General features: G+C 39.9%; 1 protein-coding gene across 1 annotated transcript; it reads right to left on the bottom strand.

Annotated features, from left to right (window-relative positions):
* Positions 1–1,495: 1,495 nt before the first annotated feature.
* LOC106604156 (leucine-rich repeat flightless-interacting protein 2-like) lies at positions 1,496–16,551 on the bottom strand. Its single transcript, XM_082961430.1, has 13 exons — positions 16,534–16,551; positions 13,214–13,345; positions 9,822–9,893; positions 7,534–7,704; positions 6,966–7,058; positions 6,422–6,514; positions 5,239–5,358; positions 3,580–3,712; positions 3,332–3,381; positions 3,007–3,187; positions 2,690–2,769; positions 2,402–2,506; positions 1,496–2,295 (listed from the first exon to the last, which is right to left on the bottom strand). The coding sequence occupies exons 1-13, from the start codon at positions 16,549–16,551 to the stop codon at positions 2,191–2,193; spliced, it is 1,353 nt and encodes a 450-aa protein (XP_082817556.1). The 3' UTR covers positions 1,496–2,190.
* Between the last annotated feature and the right edge of the window lie 480 nt (positions 16,552–17,031).

Below are 17,031 nucleotides of genomic sequence, written 5' to 3'. Positions count from 1 at the left end.
TTTCATTAATTGTTCAGCAGTCTTATGGCTTGGGGGTGAAAGCTGTTAAGGAGCCTTTTGTTCCTAGCAGAGAGAACAGTCTATGATTTGGGTGACTGGAGTCTTTGACAATTATTTGTGCCTTCCTCTGACACCGCCTAGAATATAGGTCCTGGATGTCAGGAAGCTTGGCCCCAGTGATGTACTGGGCCGTACGCACTACCCTCTGTAGCGCCTTACGGTCAGATGCCGAGCATTTGCCATACCAGGCGGTGATGCAACCGGTCAGGATGCTCTCGATGGTGCAGCTGTAGAACTTTTTGAGGATCTGGGGACCCATGCCAAATCTTTTCAGTCTCTTAAGGGTGAAAAGGTGTTGTCGTGCCCTCTTCACAACTGTCTTGGTGTGTTTGGACCATGATAGTTCGTTGGTGATGTGGACACCAAGGAACTTGAAAATCTCAACCCGCTCCATTTCATTAAGATTTACCCATTGAGTAAAATCTTCTGAGAAAACGTCAAAACAGAGCTTGAGGGCATGTTCATATGTCCTATAAGAATGAACCCATGGCTATTTGTACTGGGTGTCGTCGGGAACAGGCTCTCACTTACTTTAGCACAGCTCAATCTTCTTAAAAAAGTATCATTTCTGGCCTGCAAATGCATTCTCCTTAACTGGATAAAAGATCACCCACCAACAATAAATCAGTGTATTGTGAGATCTTGAAAGTGTTACCACTGGAGAAAATTAGTGCTATATTTAGGAACAAAGGAGATTTCTATACAATATGGGACCCCTTTTTGCCATCTCTTCCCCCTAATCTTGCAGATACTCTGAGAGGTGTCAATATACAAATTTGATTAATTTATGGGTCAACTGGACCTTGGTCACTTTCTTGTATAAAATAAATATCTTGTTGTGTAGGTATTTTACACACTACAGCCACGTGTTGCGAGTCAAATTATTAATAAAGGTATGTAAGGAAGAAAAACAAAGTGTTAATGAAATGTAAAAATAAAAAATACAATAAAAAGCAGAGCACTGAAAGGGAATGTATAATCATTGTTTTAGTATTTGTTGGTTATGTTTTATGTTACCGTTTTGGAATTCAAATATATGTACATACTGTATGTACAGTTTGTTGATGTTGACCCAAAACAAGGAAAATTATATAACAGTAATAAAAAATATCTAACAATTTGTTCATGATTGTTGGAAAAATGTTACAAAAAAAGGCCAGTATAAATCTGGTATAGAGTTTATTCATAGAGTATTTCAATGCAGTAGGTGCCCCAGTCACAATCACTGTGTGGTCCTGAGACTTGAAACTGCTTGGCTTTCAGAGCAATGAACAAGGTTTGAGGACAAAGTGGAATGTAGTGCCGTCTTCTGTTGCTGTACTTGCCTTTCTTTTTTAGCTCAAAGAACCCTGAATCATCACTCCTCTTAAAAAAAGGGAATTCACTGTGCCATAACCCATGCAAAAAAATAAATCCACCTTATATATACACACAGTTCTGTCATTTGCACATTTATTTTCAAGAAATCTTTTAAAATATATATATATTTTTAAATTCTTTATGAAATCTCAAAACAATTGGTTCTATATATTTCATCAAATCATGACTGCACCTTTAAATACATTATTTTGTACAAGTTATTATATTTGTTTAAAATCTTAAGATAATGTAAAACCCTCAGTCTCTAGGTGTGAGAAGGCACTTCACTGTGTGAGGGATTATAGATAGGTGCAGGCCAGAGAGAGCAGCCTTGAGGGTTTAACAGTTCAAAATAATCATAATACTCATTCATGCAACTTATCAAAAAATACAAAACAAAGAAATAGCCAAGCACCCAGCCAGAGATAAGTAAAACCTTGTGAATAACATGTAGTCCAAAGCATTGAAAAATAAAGTCATGAGTTGCGAATTTATTAGAGTCATCATCATCCCCTAATAACTATGGTTTAATAGGTTTTTGAGGTTCCCTTTGAAAGACACTGGCACACAAAAAAGACAAACCAATGCCTATATTTTATTTAAAAAATACTTCTGCCTCTCTGCTACCAGTGTTGCTTTTTTCTGTAAGTGTTTTTGGTTTTGCTACACAACAAGTGTTACTGAGGAAGAATGGAAACGTGCTCCAGACGCAATATGGCAGTCAAAGGTACGAGTTTAACGGCTTCTGTGGCAATCCAGCGGCCTTCACTGCTAAGACAGAAGGTCGTTCCGATTGGCCTTCATCTTCTCAAGGCGCTTTACTAGGTGGTTGTTGGTCATCTCCATCTCCTCAATCTTATCTAGTGCAATCCGCAGCTGTGGGAAAAAGAGGGGAATGGTTAGAAATGAAAGGTTAGACTATGTTTTATGTCAAATCAAACATCGGCCACTGACATTTTTTATCTATTGTTTTGTTCCTTACCTCTCTTTGAAGTTTCCTTTTTTCAATTTTCAGTTCATCTTCTATTTTCTCTGAGTTATCCGCTGATGCCTTGTATCTGGACACTTGTCCTTCAAGTCTGTTGATCTAGATATGAGGATAATGAAACAGAAACAAAGTAAATGCAACCTTCACATCTGACGCTGACATTTATTTTCATTTTCTCATTCAAACACTAAAATGTATGTATATTAATGTGTCTGGTTCAGCAGTTTGCATTTGGTCAGCTAGGGTACATATGGAAAGTATGTCAGTGTTTCCGTGACTTACGTTTTGTTCCATTGTGCCCATTTCCTGTTCTGCCTTCGAGAGCTTGAACTTGTATTCACTTATCTGTCTGTTGGCATCTCCTGCAGAGAGTAAAACATTAGAACATTTGAGTTAGTACATTTACATTACACAGGACAAGGGAATTAAGATGTGAGCCTTGCTGTTAGTTTCTTTTTGGCAGTGTGTGTTTAATGTAAAGAGAAAGCCTTTTAGTGAGTGTGCATAGGCTTTGTATCAATGGTGACGTTTATGCCTTTGTATGTTTTGTGTGAATGGTAGTGTGAACTTTTGTAGGTTTGGGCAGGAACGGGACTTACTTTGCATCTCAATGAAGTGCAGGTCAGTGCCATTCTCCATCCTCTCTCCATCTGTGAAGGCATTCTCCATCCTCTCTCCATCTGTGAAGGCATTCTCCATCCTCTCTCCATCTGTGAAGGCATTCTCCATCTTGGAGTGCTTCTGCCTCTCATCCTCCAGACACATTTTCAACTTCCTGATCTAACGGACACCACACAGTATGGACAGCATGACTTATTATACCTGAACAGACAGTTAAAAAAGACCATGAGAAAATAGTCAAGAGGAAACTAGTATAGCCCTGCCAGACATCACTGGGATCGAAGAGGAAAATTATACATGTACCTGGGCTAAGAGTTCGTCCTTTTCATCCGCAAGCTTTTGTATCCTAACATCTGCAAAGATGAAAAAATATAATAATTATAAAAAAGGTGCCTTGCAACTATGACCGCAACACCATTGTGCTAAAATAACAATGAAGTTCGCCCCCTGGTGTATTATTGACTGAATAACACATGTACATCACAGATATTAATTCATTTATTTCTCCCACCGCTCCCTTTAGGAGAACCTGTTCTGTCCCCTCCACTCACCCAGAGACCCTTCCCCTGCTGACTCCAGCACCTGGGCAGCCTCCTGTGCGACCCCGGTGATCCCTGTGGCTGGGTCATTATGGTTGATGTCCCCGTTAGGCATTCCCTCTGGGATGATGGCCAGGCCGTGTTTCTAAGGAGTCAAAGGGACACAGGGTTAAAAGAGGATCTCAACACAGAGAGGCTATGTCCCAATATCAACACTAGCATACCACTCAGTGTGAATTGGACCATGATAGTATGGTCATTGAAACTTGGCTAGAGTGAGGCAGCATAGAGGGGTTTACAACTTATTGTATTTCACGGTTTGAAATGCAATAAGCCACAGAGCTGTGTGAAGTAACGGTTTACTGAGGTTTCCATTGCTTGTACACAGACTGACAGACACACAGCATACACTTAGTATACAAAACATTAAGAACACCTGCTCTTTCCATGACAGATTGAACAGGTGAAAGCTATGATTCCTTATTGATGTCACTTGTTAAATCCACTTCACTCAGTGTAAATTCAGGGGAGACGACAGATTAAATAAGGATTTTAAGCCTTGAGACAATTGAGACATGGATTGTGTATGTGTGCCATTCAGAGGGTGAATGGACAAGACAAAATATTTCAGTGTCTTTGAACTGGGTATGGCAGTAGGTGCCAGGCACACCAGTTTGTGTCATGAAATGCAACGCTGCTGGGTTTTTCACGCGCAACAGTTTTCCGTGTGTATCAAGAATGGTCCACCACCCAAAGGACATCCAGCCAACTTGACACAACTGTGGGAAGCATTGGAGTCAACATGCGTCTGTGTAAAGCTTTTGACACCCTGTAGAGTCCATGCCCTGACAAATTTAGGCTGTTCTGAGGGCAAAGGGGGGTGCAACTCAATATTACGAAGGTGTTCCTAATGTTTGTTATACTCCGTGTAGTTCAACACATTTGTGGAAGAAACAACCTAGTCGGAAAAAAGACAAAACAAACTTAGGTACACAAGAAGACATACATAGCTACATACATTACATTACATTTACATTTTAGTCATTTAGCAGACGCTCTTATCCAGAGCGACTTACAGTAGTGAATGCATACATTTCAGACATTTCATACATTTTTTCCCCCCGTACTGGTCCCCCGAAGTAAAATGCACAGGCCAATTGAGCCAACACGGACATATAAATATTCAATCTGTAACTTTTTACCTTGATTGGATATATGTTGTGGTCTGATTTTTCTCTAGGTCCTTCATTTCTCTGCTTGTGTTTGCTTAGTTCATTATACAGTATATATGCCATTCTGACTGTCTCTTCATGTTCCCTTGTTTGTAGAGGAAAGCTACATCAGCAGATTCCATCTTTATCCGTTCATAATATGGTATACCTTTTGTTTGTTTGCGGGTTCGTTTTCTCCGTGTAGATTGGATCAGTGGTGTATAGTACTTAAGTAAAAAAAGACTTTAAGGTGCTACTTAAGTCGTTTTTTTGGGGGTATCTGTGCTTTACTATTCTCTGACTACTTTTACTTCACTACATTCATAAAGAAAATAATGTACCTTTTACTCGATACATTTTCCCTGACACATGTTGTTTCTAGCAAGCTTATTCCTGGAACCTACTTCGTCTATTCAATGGGGATATAGACTAATCCCAGCCCTCTGGTGGTGAGACCTACCTCTCCTGTTTTGGCCTTCGCCTTGATGTCAGCCAGCTCATCCCTCTCATTCCCAATGCAATCAAATAACTCTGTCTTTCTAGGGCTTGGTGACCACACGCAGGAGGGAGAGAAGACAAAAGGAAAGAGAAAGGAGAGAAGACAAAAGGAAAGAGAAAGGAGAGAAAAGAAGTGGAGGAATGGTTGGAAAGACTGATATACGTACAGTATATGCATGCACACTACAATGACCTTTGTAGATGCATATTTGTCTGTATAGACATGCAAACGGTACACCAGAATGGTAAGGTTGAGTTGGAAAGGCAAAGCGACAGATGTTGACACAACCACCACATGCTCACAGATAAAACACCACATGACAAAACAGTTATGTAAGGGAGAGCTAAAGGCCAAATAAAAATATCAATCTGACACTAGAGAGGCAGAGCTTTAAGTCTAGGCCTATATAACTTAAATGGATTTCATGCTGTCATTTCAGGGTAAATAAAATATGAGTTTTAAAAAGGGAGAAATTTCTCTTTTTTTCCCCCGATACACATCAAATGCTTGAAGGTTCACAGTTTCCCTTGCACTGACTAAACTTTACAGAGTGCACACAAAACCTACATCTTAACCTAAAATGACCACAGCATCAAAAGTTTATGAAATTAGTGAGCCCACAATCATCATATCACATGCAAATTTAGGGAAACTCCAAACTGTGAATTAGAATTGGTCCAACAACTACTGGCTATTATACAGAGTCCCTGTCGTGCAACTATGAGAGGCAATAAACTGTTTAGGACCAGTCGATTACCTGATACAGATTTCATTGATCGGTGAATCAGCACCAAGTTTCCTTCAGGAAACTCTAGAGGTTTATATGGGTGGTCCGATTCCTTAGCCTTCTGCTGAATTGTACACTCATAAGACTTCCCCTCATGGATTTAAAAGGAATTGGACTGATGTAAGGAATATGGTGGAAACTCCCTCCAGCCATGCTTGCACCAACCCAATGCTTTTAAATACACGGGAAGGGAGTGAACGACTGTACACTTCTGGGTGAAGGGTATTGAATCTAAACACAAACCTTCAATTTCCATTTGGTCAGAGAGAAACATACAAACCAAAACAACACAAGCTGTCTGTGCACATCTATTGCCTCTCACAATCCTTCAGAGCCTCCCCAAGCGTGACCTCCTACCCCAATGTTTTTGTCCTTCCAGTTTATCGGTTCCTGCAAGGAAAACACCTCTCTGGTGAGGGTATCTAACTTAGTCTGGATTTGCTGGTTCTCCTTTAGTGGTATTGCGTACAGAGAGTGAGATACGGGATACAGGGTAAAATAGAATGAAAAACAGAATAAAATAGATGACAAGGATGGAAAGAGAAATGACAGGATGAAACATAAAAAATGTAGATGGCCTTGAATAGAAAAGTGAGTGATAGAGTGATGAAAAGTAAGGGACCAGAAAAAAAGACATGTGGCCAGAAAATGATCTGGAATAGAGATCATTTCAGTATAGAGAGACGAGGCAAAGAAAAGTGACAAAGACCAGACAGAGAAAACAATGAAACAGGAGAGGAGACACTGGGATGAGTGTGAGACTATGAGAGAGAGAAGTATAGTCTCACACTATGGATCTTTATCAAGCTACTGCAGTACACAGACTACAGGACTGTAAAGAATGGAAGTGTAGGTGTGAAGTGATGGCCACCAAATGTTGGTTTTCTTAGTGCAGCCATACCGCAATGTGCTCATCTCTTTGGCGGATTCCCTCCTTTAACTCCACTTGTTTGTGCTGCAGGATTGTGCATGTGTGCTTTTGTCTTTCTAGTTCCTGGAATGAAAGAGGGCCGTTGTAAGAGTCACAATCAATCAGAAAGTGCAACCATTCTTCATTACACAAGTTAAAAATCTCAAAACCACCCCAAAAAAAGAGTGCAGTCATGGGCAGTGAGCAAGATTCCATTGACGTTTACACCATAGACGTTTACACTCTAGCCAGGTAATTGGATCAGGGAGAATTTTGATTTGGCCTTGTTTCCTCTGGAATTATATAGCTACACCCATTGTCAGCAAAGAGCAGTGGATCTCATGGTCAGACAGACAATGGTGCAGTTGGACTTGGCCGCTTTGCTGATTATAAGACCTGCACACATGAATGAGTTAAAGTATGTGAACAAGTTGATAGTGCGGTTGGAGACTTTGCTGCAATTTGCATATGCTCACCTCTGTCCGAGTCTGCATATGTTAACAGCAGATGATAACGGTTATCTACTATGCTGTGTGTGAGAGAGTGTTTAACACTTCACCTTAGACTTGTCCTCAGTTTCCCTACGCAGCTCGGCCATCTGCTCTTCCATCTCCTCGATGACATCTTTGAGTGTGTCCACGTAATAGATGAGGTTGGCTTTGTCGTTGTCCAGCTGTGCGTTCGACACCATGGCTTTCTTATACTTCTCCTCCACCTCCGACAGCGACTCCTACCAGACACACACACACACACACCTCTTTACAGAATGAACCATGAGGGAGATACCACAGAACAATAATTACTATTATTACTATAGTAATTACAGTAATAATAGTACAGCTCTGCACAACCACACTAGGGTTGGGCAATAGTATCGTCTGTCGACGATGATTAACAGCCATCATCAATGGTGACAACATCGTGATGTGACAGACAACGATGGTTTAGCTTATTTGAACTTGACTGGCGCCGCGCAGTAAAGAAAACAGTCTCGCAGTGCACAGCAGGGCAACACACAAGTGACATTCCGAGTAATTTGCCTATTTCTTTTTGCTATAGCCTATTTCAATAAATATTCTATATAGCCTACAGAATGCAAGAGAGGAATGTAGGCCAGACAGAGCGGAGAATTCCACCAAAGCGGCGCAAAATGTCCATTCAGAAAATATTATTTCTCTCTCTCTCCCATTCATGGGCATTTAGGCTATAGCCTAAACCTATTTATTATTATTTTTATTATAAAGGACACTAGTGAGATTGACAAGTGATAAAACTGATCCACTTGATATCGATGGTGCATTGATTCAGTCGGTGGAATGATTCAAGCCACTGATAAAAAATTAATAAATAAGGAACTCTCAATTCCAAAGAACAAAAATATATCAAACTGGAGTGAGTTCAGCTATTGCGTTTCAGTTCAACCAAAGTGCAGGACATGCCAGGAATCAGGTGTGTTAGTCAATTACCCTTTTAAACACAAATAGTTTGCTCCATTTTATGAGGCAAATAAAGCAACTATTATCCAGTTCTGAAGAATGCTTCTATCCAGGCCATGATGTAGGCCTATAACATCATCAGACAGTCACTGCTCCATCATGTGCACACCACAGACACAAATAAACCTGTCCAACTCCTCCACCAGAAAGGAATATCAGAAAAGATTAGCATTGCCTGCACTTAGCTTCTGCCCAGGCTTTCAACATCATTTTTCATCAGGATTCGTCCAGTAGCATCGCATATCACAATGTTTTATGGGTAGATAAATCACAATAGGACAAAGGTTGATGTCTCCCAACCCTAGACCACACTGATAATAGGAGCAACACACTAAATGTATTCGTACGTTAATTTAGTCTCTCAACTAGGAAACCATGTTTGGGATGTTTGAAACACACTGGCGAGTCTTAAATGCAACCTCAACCTTCAAATGACTCATTCAGTATGACACATTTAACAGTGACTCGAGTTCTTACATTAAATTAACAATACTCATATCAAGACACATAAAAGGTATGAACGTTAGTCATATTTTAAATACGATCTATAACAGAGGAAAGGTAACTTTTCTCAAGTGTTCCATCAGTTGTCCAACTCAGGTTTGATTGTGTTTGAAAATATGGGGTGTTGAAACTTCATCACAATGCTCCCTCTGAAGCCCACCTTGGAATTGGCTTACATTGTAATCAATTTCACAAAACCCGAGATGGACAAGTGATAAAAACAGATCCACTTGATATCGATGGTGCACTGATTCAGTCTGAGGAATGATTCAAAGCACTAAATAAATTAAATAATTCAAAAAGAAAAATCTTGAGAACAAAGATCAAAAATATATCAAACTGGAGTGAGTTCAGCTATTGTGTTTCAGTTCTACCAAAGTGCAGGACATGCCAGGAATCAGGTGTGTTAGTCAACTACCCTTTTGAACACAAATAGATTCAGAGAACAGTGAGCTTTTAGAGTGACTACAGAAAAGAAACCAGGAGTTCCTCAGAGCTGTGTGAATGAAAGCGAATTATAGATTTTAGCGTAGGACTACAAACCTGGAAACCCATCCAACAGACAGAAGATTGTTGAAAGACAAGACAATTCATGGTCTTGTTCTTACTCCCCAAGCACTGCTAGAGTTCAAACGAGGTTTTCAATCCATGCCATAAACAGTGCGTTTCAAACTGAGCAGGAAAGGTCATGCAGGGAACATGCCATCAGACTGAGTGTTTTTGGTGTTACAGTTAGCGGTTACAGTGTGGGGCCCTAGAGGGGGTGAGATGTAGGTACAGTGGGGTTAGTGATGCCATAAGGCTACCAGGGGACAAGAGAAGGCACACTGAGCTCAGGTCTCTCTACCTTCAGCTCTTTAAGTCCCTGCATGTACCGCCCCTCTACATTCTGAATCTGGTCCTTTAGATCATAGATGTCCTGTAGAGCAGATGGGAAGAAAGGGTTCATGGGTTGGGGTGAATAGGGGGAAACCAGGAAGAATTAAGGACAGATTTCAAACAAAGCACCCATGCTGTTGGCATCTCCAGACAGTAATTTACGTAATGGAAATGATATGATTAAAGGTTTGACTAAATGATTTCACCCTGAAAATGTATAACCGAGTGATTATAATGTTAATGTACTAATGTGTGTGCATGGGACAAGCTGAGACTTTAATATTTAGCAATGTAAGTGAGACGTTCAAGGAAAAGGGGAATTGTTAACAGACAACTTGGGACCACGGAGGAAGTGATAACAGGAAGAATGTCTCCCCACCCAGGGAGGGGAGAAACCTTGAGGCTTACAGTGGATTGGGTACCAGGTGCAAGATATGAGAAACAATGTATGTGTTGTAGCAAAGTTTGTAAACTGCATCGTCAGTGTTAGAGAAGAGGAGGGACATTTGTATGACGAAATGTGTAATATAAAAGGCTGTTTGCATTGTATGGATTTTAGAGCTCTCGTAAATAAACGTTCTGATCATTGTAGGCTGGGTCTCAGTCTGTTTCTTTCAACCAGAACCTTACACCTTCTGGTATACAAACTGAGTAGTTAAATTGAAGTTCGGTTTAAGAACATTGATAACTTAATTCCCGTAACATTTACCCAACGGTAGGCCCAGACATGCAGGATGACAGCTTTATAGGAAGTTTAAAAAACATGTCACATACAATCTTCCCGTGCATACATGAAGCCCACATGTTAAATGAGGTGCTGAGTAGCAACGCACATGCCCCGCCCACCTGAGGATCTGTCTTTTTAAGCAATCTATTTCCTGTGTTTGAGGGACGCAAAATCCACTTGTCACTTAAATCTCGCTGGATTGATTGCTTTCATTTTACTCCAGCGACTCTTTCATACTCTTGCTTGTGCCTGTTGTTTTCCCCCGTTAAAGTTACGAACGCGGAAATGCTTATAATGACCTGTCAAACACCAAAGTGAAAACTTGGATAATAGTGATGTCTGATCTCACAATGTAAAGTATGTATAGATAGGTGTAATCTAGAGCCAAGCATGTTGATTTTTGATCCGAGGGTATCTTGCTATTGACACGCTTGTTGAATTATGCAACAGAACGTGACAACAGTAATTAAATGAGGAAATCTAGACAGTGCAGGATAGTGCAGGTAGGCCTAGACAAAGAAAGTTTGTGGTTCCAGCCCTGTTCCACCCCTTTATATTAATGTATTCATACCCCTTGACTTATTCCACATTTTGTTATGTTACAGCCTGAATTCAAAATGTATCATTTATATATATTTTTTTTTACCAATCTACACACAATATACCCCATAATGACAAAGTGAAAACATGTTAAGAATATTTACAAATTGATTGAAAATGAAATACAGAAATATCTAATATACATAAGTATTCACACCCGAGTCAATACTTTGTAGAAGCACCCTTGGCATCGATTACAACTGAGTGCCTTTCTGGGTAAGTCTAAGAGCTTTCCACAAGAGGATAGTGCAACATTTGCCCATTATTCTTTTAAAAATTCTTTAAATTCTGTGAAATTGGTTGCAGATCATTGCTGGACAACCATTTTCCGCTCTTGCCATATATTTTTAAGTAGATTTAAGTCAAAACTCTAACTCGGCCACTCAGGAACATTCTCTGCCTTCTTGGTAAGCAACTAAAGTGCAGATTTTGGCCTTGTGTTTCCTGCTGAAAGGTGAATTAATCTCCCAGTGTCGGGTGAAAAGCAGACAACCAGGTTTTCCTCTAGGACTTTGCCTGTGCTTAGCTCCATACTATAGATATTTTATTCTGAAAAACTCTACAATCCTTAACGATTACAAGCATACCCATTACATGATGCAGCCACCACTATGCTTGAAAATATGGAGAGTGGTACTCAGTAATTTTCTCCAAACATAACACTTTGTTATTCAGATCAAAAAGTGAATTGCTTTACCATATTTTTTGCAGTATTACTTTATTGCCCTGTTGCAAACAGGATGCATGTTTTGTAATATTTTTTATTCTGTACAGGCTTCCTTCTTTTCACTCTGTCAATTAGGTTAGTATTGTGGAGTAACTACAATGTTGTTGATCCTTCGTCAGTTTTCTCCCATCACAGCCATGTAACTGTTTTAAAGTCACCATTGGCCTCATGGGGAAATACCTAAAGCGGTTTCCTTCCTCTCCGGCAACTGAGTTAGGAAGGACGCCTGTATCTTTGTAGTGACTGGGTCTATTGACACACCACCCAAAGTGCAATTAATAACTTTGCCATTCTCAAAAGAATAATCAATGTCTGCTTTTTTTTTTTACACAACTACCAATAGGTGCCCTTCTTTGCGAGGCATTGGAAAACCTCCCTGGTCTTTGTGGTTTGAAATTCACTGCTCAACTGAGGGACCTTTCAGATAATTGTATGTGTGGGGTACAGAGATGAGGTAGTCATACATTTTTTTTAAATGTTAAACACTATTATTGCACACAGAGTGAGTCCATGGAACTTATGTGACTTTACTCTTGAACTTATTTAGGCTTGCCATAACAAAGGGGTTGAATACTTAGACTCAGAACATTTTAGCTTTTCATTTTTTTATAACATAGTTCAGTTCCACTTTGACATTATTGGGTATTGTGTGAAAATTTCAATTTAATGCATTTTAAATTCAGGCTATAACACAAAATGTGGAAAAAGTCAAGGGGTTTGAATACTTTTTGAAGGCACTGGACATCCAGTATATTTATGCAAATAAGGCAAATCTAATTGTCTTTATTTTAACACAAAATAAATACCTGATACCATTAGAAAATGTATGAGTGAATTCTAAGAAAAAAAAACTGAAATTTGACAAAATGAATACCTGAATTCCCACCAGAATCCCTGAACTCCATTCTTAGTCCGTGCCAGTAAAACGTTTTAATGCGCTATAATTCAGTCAATACCAGATGCATACCAGTTTGGAGTATCTTCATCATTGTCCAACTGTTGCATTTATTAGAATTGTTTAAAACATGAACAATTTTGATCACCGTTGCTACGGAAAGCCGAGAGAAGTGTGGATGTTTCAGATATTATTCTCTGACCTCAAATAAAACAGTAGTGCGGAAGAGTAAACTACTACACAAATGGTTCACTGTAAAAAGTAAATGGATTGATGTTTAAATGTTAGTGTTTATTAGAAAACATTGGTATTGTTACTGGTACTGACACGTAACACTTATCTAACAGGTTGTAATGACACCTAATGGTGGTTATGCAAGTGGAGGTGTGTGTTGGCGCGCAGGCATCTTACCCTAAATTCACTCAGACTGGTGTCAGGGTCGACAATACTGCCCGTGTCTGCACTGCCCCGTCTCAAGGAGGTCCCCCCCAGGGAGGCCAAGTTGCCCGCAGAGAGACAGGGAGTCGTGCAGCGCGAAGACGGCTGGAAAACAATATAAAACAAAGCACCTTAGTTAGAGCTCAAGTCAACATAGCAAATAAAAACAGTCAACACACCCCAGGACTGTCATTCAACACCAACCCTGCCATCTGACACCACCGGGCCTTGGCTTCACTTATTCTCCCACTAAGCTTGAGCAGTATACAGTATATACCCTGTATACTGGGGTATTCTGAAATACCAACTATTTTGGGGGGGTTGGTGGCCACTGCTTATTATAAATTAACTATCTAAGATGTACCAAATAAATTATCTCCAGCTCAGGGCTCAAGCTATGCCCCCTTCCATAGACCTACATGGTAACTATTTGTAAGTCGCTCTGGATAAGAGCGTCTGCTAAATGACTTAAATGTAAAAAACTATGACGAGTTCCGGAGGACATCCTCTAACCAATCAAAGCTTTTGCCGTATGAACTGATATGTTGTCCATCCAATTAGAGGATCAGAGAATGAACCTAGTATTACGCATGTGATTTAGAAGCTTGGTGAAATGATGACATTGTTGGATAGATTGAGATAGTTAAGCATTTTTTGTATATTATTCAATTCAAATTAGTTTATTCAATCTACAGTTTTCTTAGTTTTAGAACTTTATTTTCGTGTCAAGTTAGCAAGGACATTTTTTTTATAAATTGCACAAATTTGTAGTAGCAAGCAGCTAACTAACTACCAGAATCCAGTTATATCCACCAGAATGGCTAGCTAATGACAATTTAGTGGATTTTAATTTTTTCTTAAGAACCCTTTTTATTGAAAAAGCTGCATAAATCAGGTAATGGATGAAGGTCTGCATATTCAAACTGCAACTCAACGAGAAGGTAAGAAGAAACAGACTTTGACACTACTGCATTTTTGGGCAACACATAGTACCAGTCCAAAGTTTGGGCACACCTACTCCAAAAAATTGCTAAACAAATCCAAATATATTTCATATTTGAGATTCTTTAAAGTAGCCACCTTTTGCCTTGAGACTTTACACACTCGTCACATGGTTGTCTAAGTCTTAACTGAAAGGAAAAAACACTAGGCCCTCCATGGAATGAGTTTGACACCCCTGGTCTAAACCATTCGATTATGAGACGAGGGTGAAATACAAAGTTGTGCACATTTTTGAAGATAAATATTGATACATTACTAGCTCAAACACTTTTACATTTGACAAATTAATTAGTGTGTGATTGTGATTTCAGATCAAATGGGAGGGGGGGGCTCAGCTCAGGTGCCTACATACACATGATTTACACACACACACACACACACACACACACACACACACACACACACACACACACACACACACACACACACACACACACACACACACACAGACACACAGAGATCCAGCTCAGAGAGCTCATAAGCTCCATTAGCAACAGATTTTCATTTAGAATGGAAAATTAATGTGTTAATGCAACAAATGTTTGTGCATCGAATCAAATAGCATTGAACCGAATCACATCGATTCGTTCCTCTAATCAAACCAAATGGTTTTAAACTAAAACGTATTGTTCCTGTATCGTAACCCATGTATCTAGATACACATCGAATTGTCTTGAAAGGAAAAGATGCACATCCCTACTGGTTAATATGTCTAAAAACAAGTTTGTGGGTGTCCTAGCAAGCTAAACAGCCAATTAGCTAGCTTGTCAGTGACCGTAAAAGTATGTAAAAGCTTTTTTTTCCCGCATGGCTGAAACCACAGACATCAACTGTCACTCGCAGTTGTAAGTTATAGCCAGTAATGTGGATGATCAGGGCTTTATTCAAGAACGTTTCTTGGGCTGCATTGATGTGTCAAGTGGAGGGCACAGGCCCACCCACTTGGCAGCCAGGCCCACCCACAGGGAGGCCAGGCTCAGCCAATCAGAATGAGTTTCTCCCCACAAAAGGCCTTTTTACAGACAGAAATACCTCCTTTTTTTCTTACCCTCGCCCCCCTTCTTAGATATTATGCACACTGATAGCAAATGTCCTTGCCATTTGATTAATCATAGTAGCAGGCTAACAAGAGGCAACAGCAGTCTGAATGATCAGACTGAAACAGAAGTGAAAGTGATCGGGTGAAATTATGACACGAGTGGACAGAGAAATACAGCTTCACTATCCAATCAGAGCAGCAGGACCAAGGTACACCCCGCCCTTCTCTTTACAGACAGGCAAACTAGCCAGTTGAGTTATTTAGACCATGTAGAGCCTCACTTGACTGACCGACATGAGAAAGATGCATGCTGGCACCAGAATATATTTTTTTCACCCTGATCACAGATAATTACAAAATATATTTAGATCGTAATCATATTCAGAAAATTGCCCATATCTGTTACGATACTAATTTTGTCTGACTACAAGGCCTCTACTTCTTAGCAAAGAGTAATAACTCAAACAAGAATTTTGCAAGGACCATCTGGGAGTGGTCTGAGTGGGGAGGAGGAAACTGAAAATGAGCTGTTATTGGCAGAGAGGTTTGGAACTCTTTCCTATTGGTCTATTAACTAATTTAAAACTCTATCCCACCAAAACAGGCTGAAATTTAAGGCAACCTTTTCAAACAGCTCTTACACAAAGGGCATTATCATTTTCACAATATTATTCCAACCTCATAGTGCGGAAATAAAATGAACAAAAATATGAACGCAACATGTAAAGTGTTGGTCCCATGTTTCATGAGCTGAAATAAAAAAAATCTCAGAAATGTTCCATATGTACAAAAAGCTAATTTCTCACATTGTGCACACTTTTTTTTTACCTCCCTGTTAATAAGCATTTCTACTTTGTCAAGATAATCAATCCACCTGACAGGTGTGGCATATCAAGAAGCTGATTAAACAGCATGATCATTACACAGGTGCAACTTTGTGCTGGGGACAATAAAAGGCCACTGTAAAAATGTGCACTTTTGCCACACAACACAATGCCACAGGTGTCTCAAGTTGAGGGAGCGTGCAATTGATATGCTGACTAGGAATGTCCACCAGAGTTGTTACCAGGTAATTTAATGTTAATTCTCTACCATAAGCCTCCATTGTTTTAGAGAATTTGGCATTACATCCAACCGACATCACAACCGCAGACCAAGTGTAACCACACCAACCCAGGACCTCCACATCTGGTTTCTTCGCCTGCGGGATCATCTGCATTTTATCGATGGCAATTTGAATGCAAAGAGATACCGTGTTCCTGAGGCCCATTGTTGTGCCATTCATCCACCGCCATCACCTCATGTTTCAGCATGATAATGCACAGCCCCATGTTGCAAGGACAGGGTTCTACAGTGTGAGTATTTCACTTGCATTTGCCCCTAAAAATAGAAATGTGCGAGCAGAGTGTGGGAGTAAAGATTACAACCTACCGTGATATATTCCCCCCCCGCTGCTAATTGTTTAAAAACTACAGGTCCCTACATTCCACAAGCGGCATGCGCCAATCACAGTAGAGTTTTCTGTGATGACGCAGTCTAGTCAGAGTGAGAAAGGTGAACAACACTGGAAAAAAGTATCGGTATAGGCTATAAATTCATTTGCAAGACATCTCTAAAAATGAAGCCCATACAATTTTATTTTAAGCGAAAAAGAGACGAGAAAGAAGAATCCGGCGAGGGGAATTCGCAAGGTTCAACTAATGAAGCCTTTTCACAAGGTTTTCCTGAGGTGGATAACGTTAGGGATGCT

The sequence above is a fragment of the Salmo salar genome, chromosome 01 (genome assembly GCF_965601325.2).
Source record: "Salmo salar chromosome 01, fSalSal1, whole genome shotgun sequence".
Taxonomy (NCBI): Eukaryota; Metazoa; Chordata; class Actinopteri; order Salmoniformes; family Salmonidae; genus Salmo; species Salmo salar.
This window is presented reverse-complemented; position numbering and strand designations above follow the sequence as displayed.

Bases quoted from the DNA above. Each gene is read 5' to 3' on its own strand.
- LOC106604156 (XM_082961430.1), bottom strand. The intron at 3,713-5,238 runs GTAGGTCTCACC...TTGACTCCTTAG, and splicing joins CGAAGGCCAAAACAGGAGAG to AAACACGGCCTGGCCATCAT. The intron at 2,770-3,006 runs GTAAGTCCCGTT...TACTCTCTGCAG, and splicing joins GCACTTCATTGAGATGCAAA to GAGATGCCAACAGACAGATA.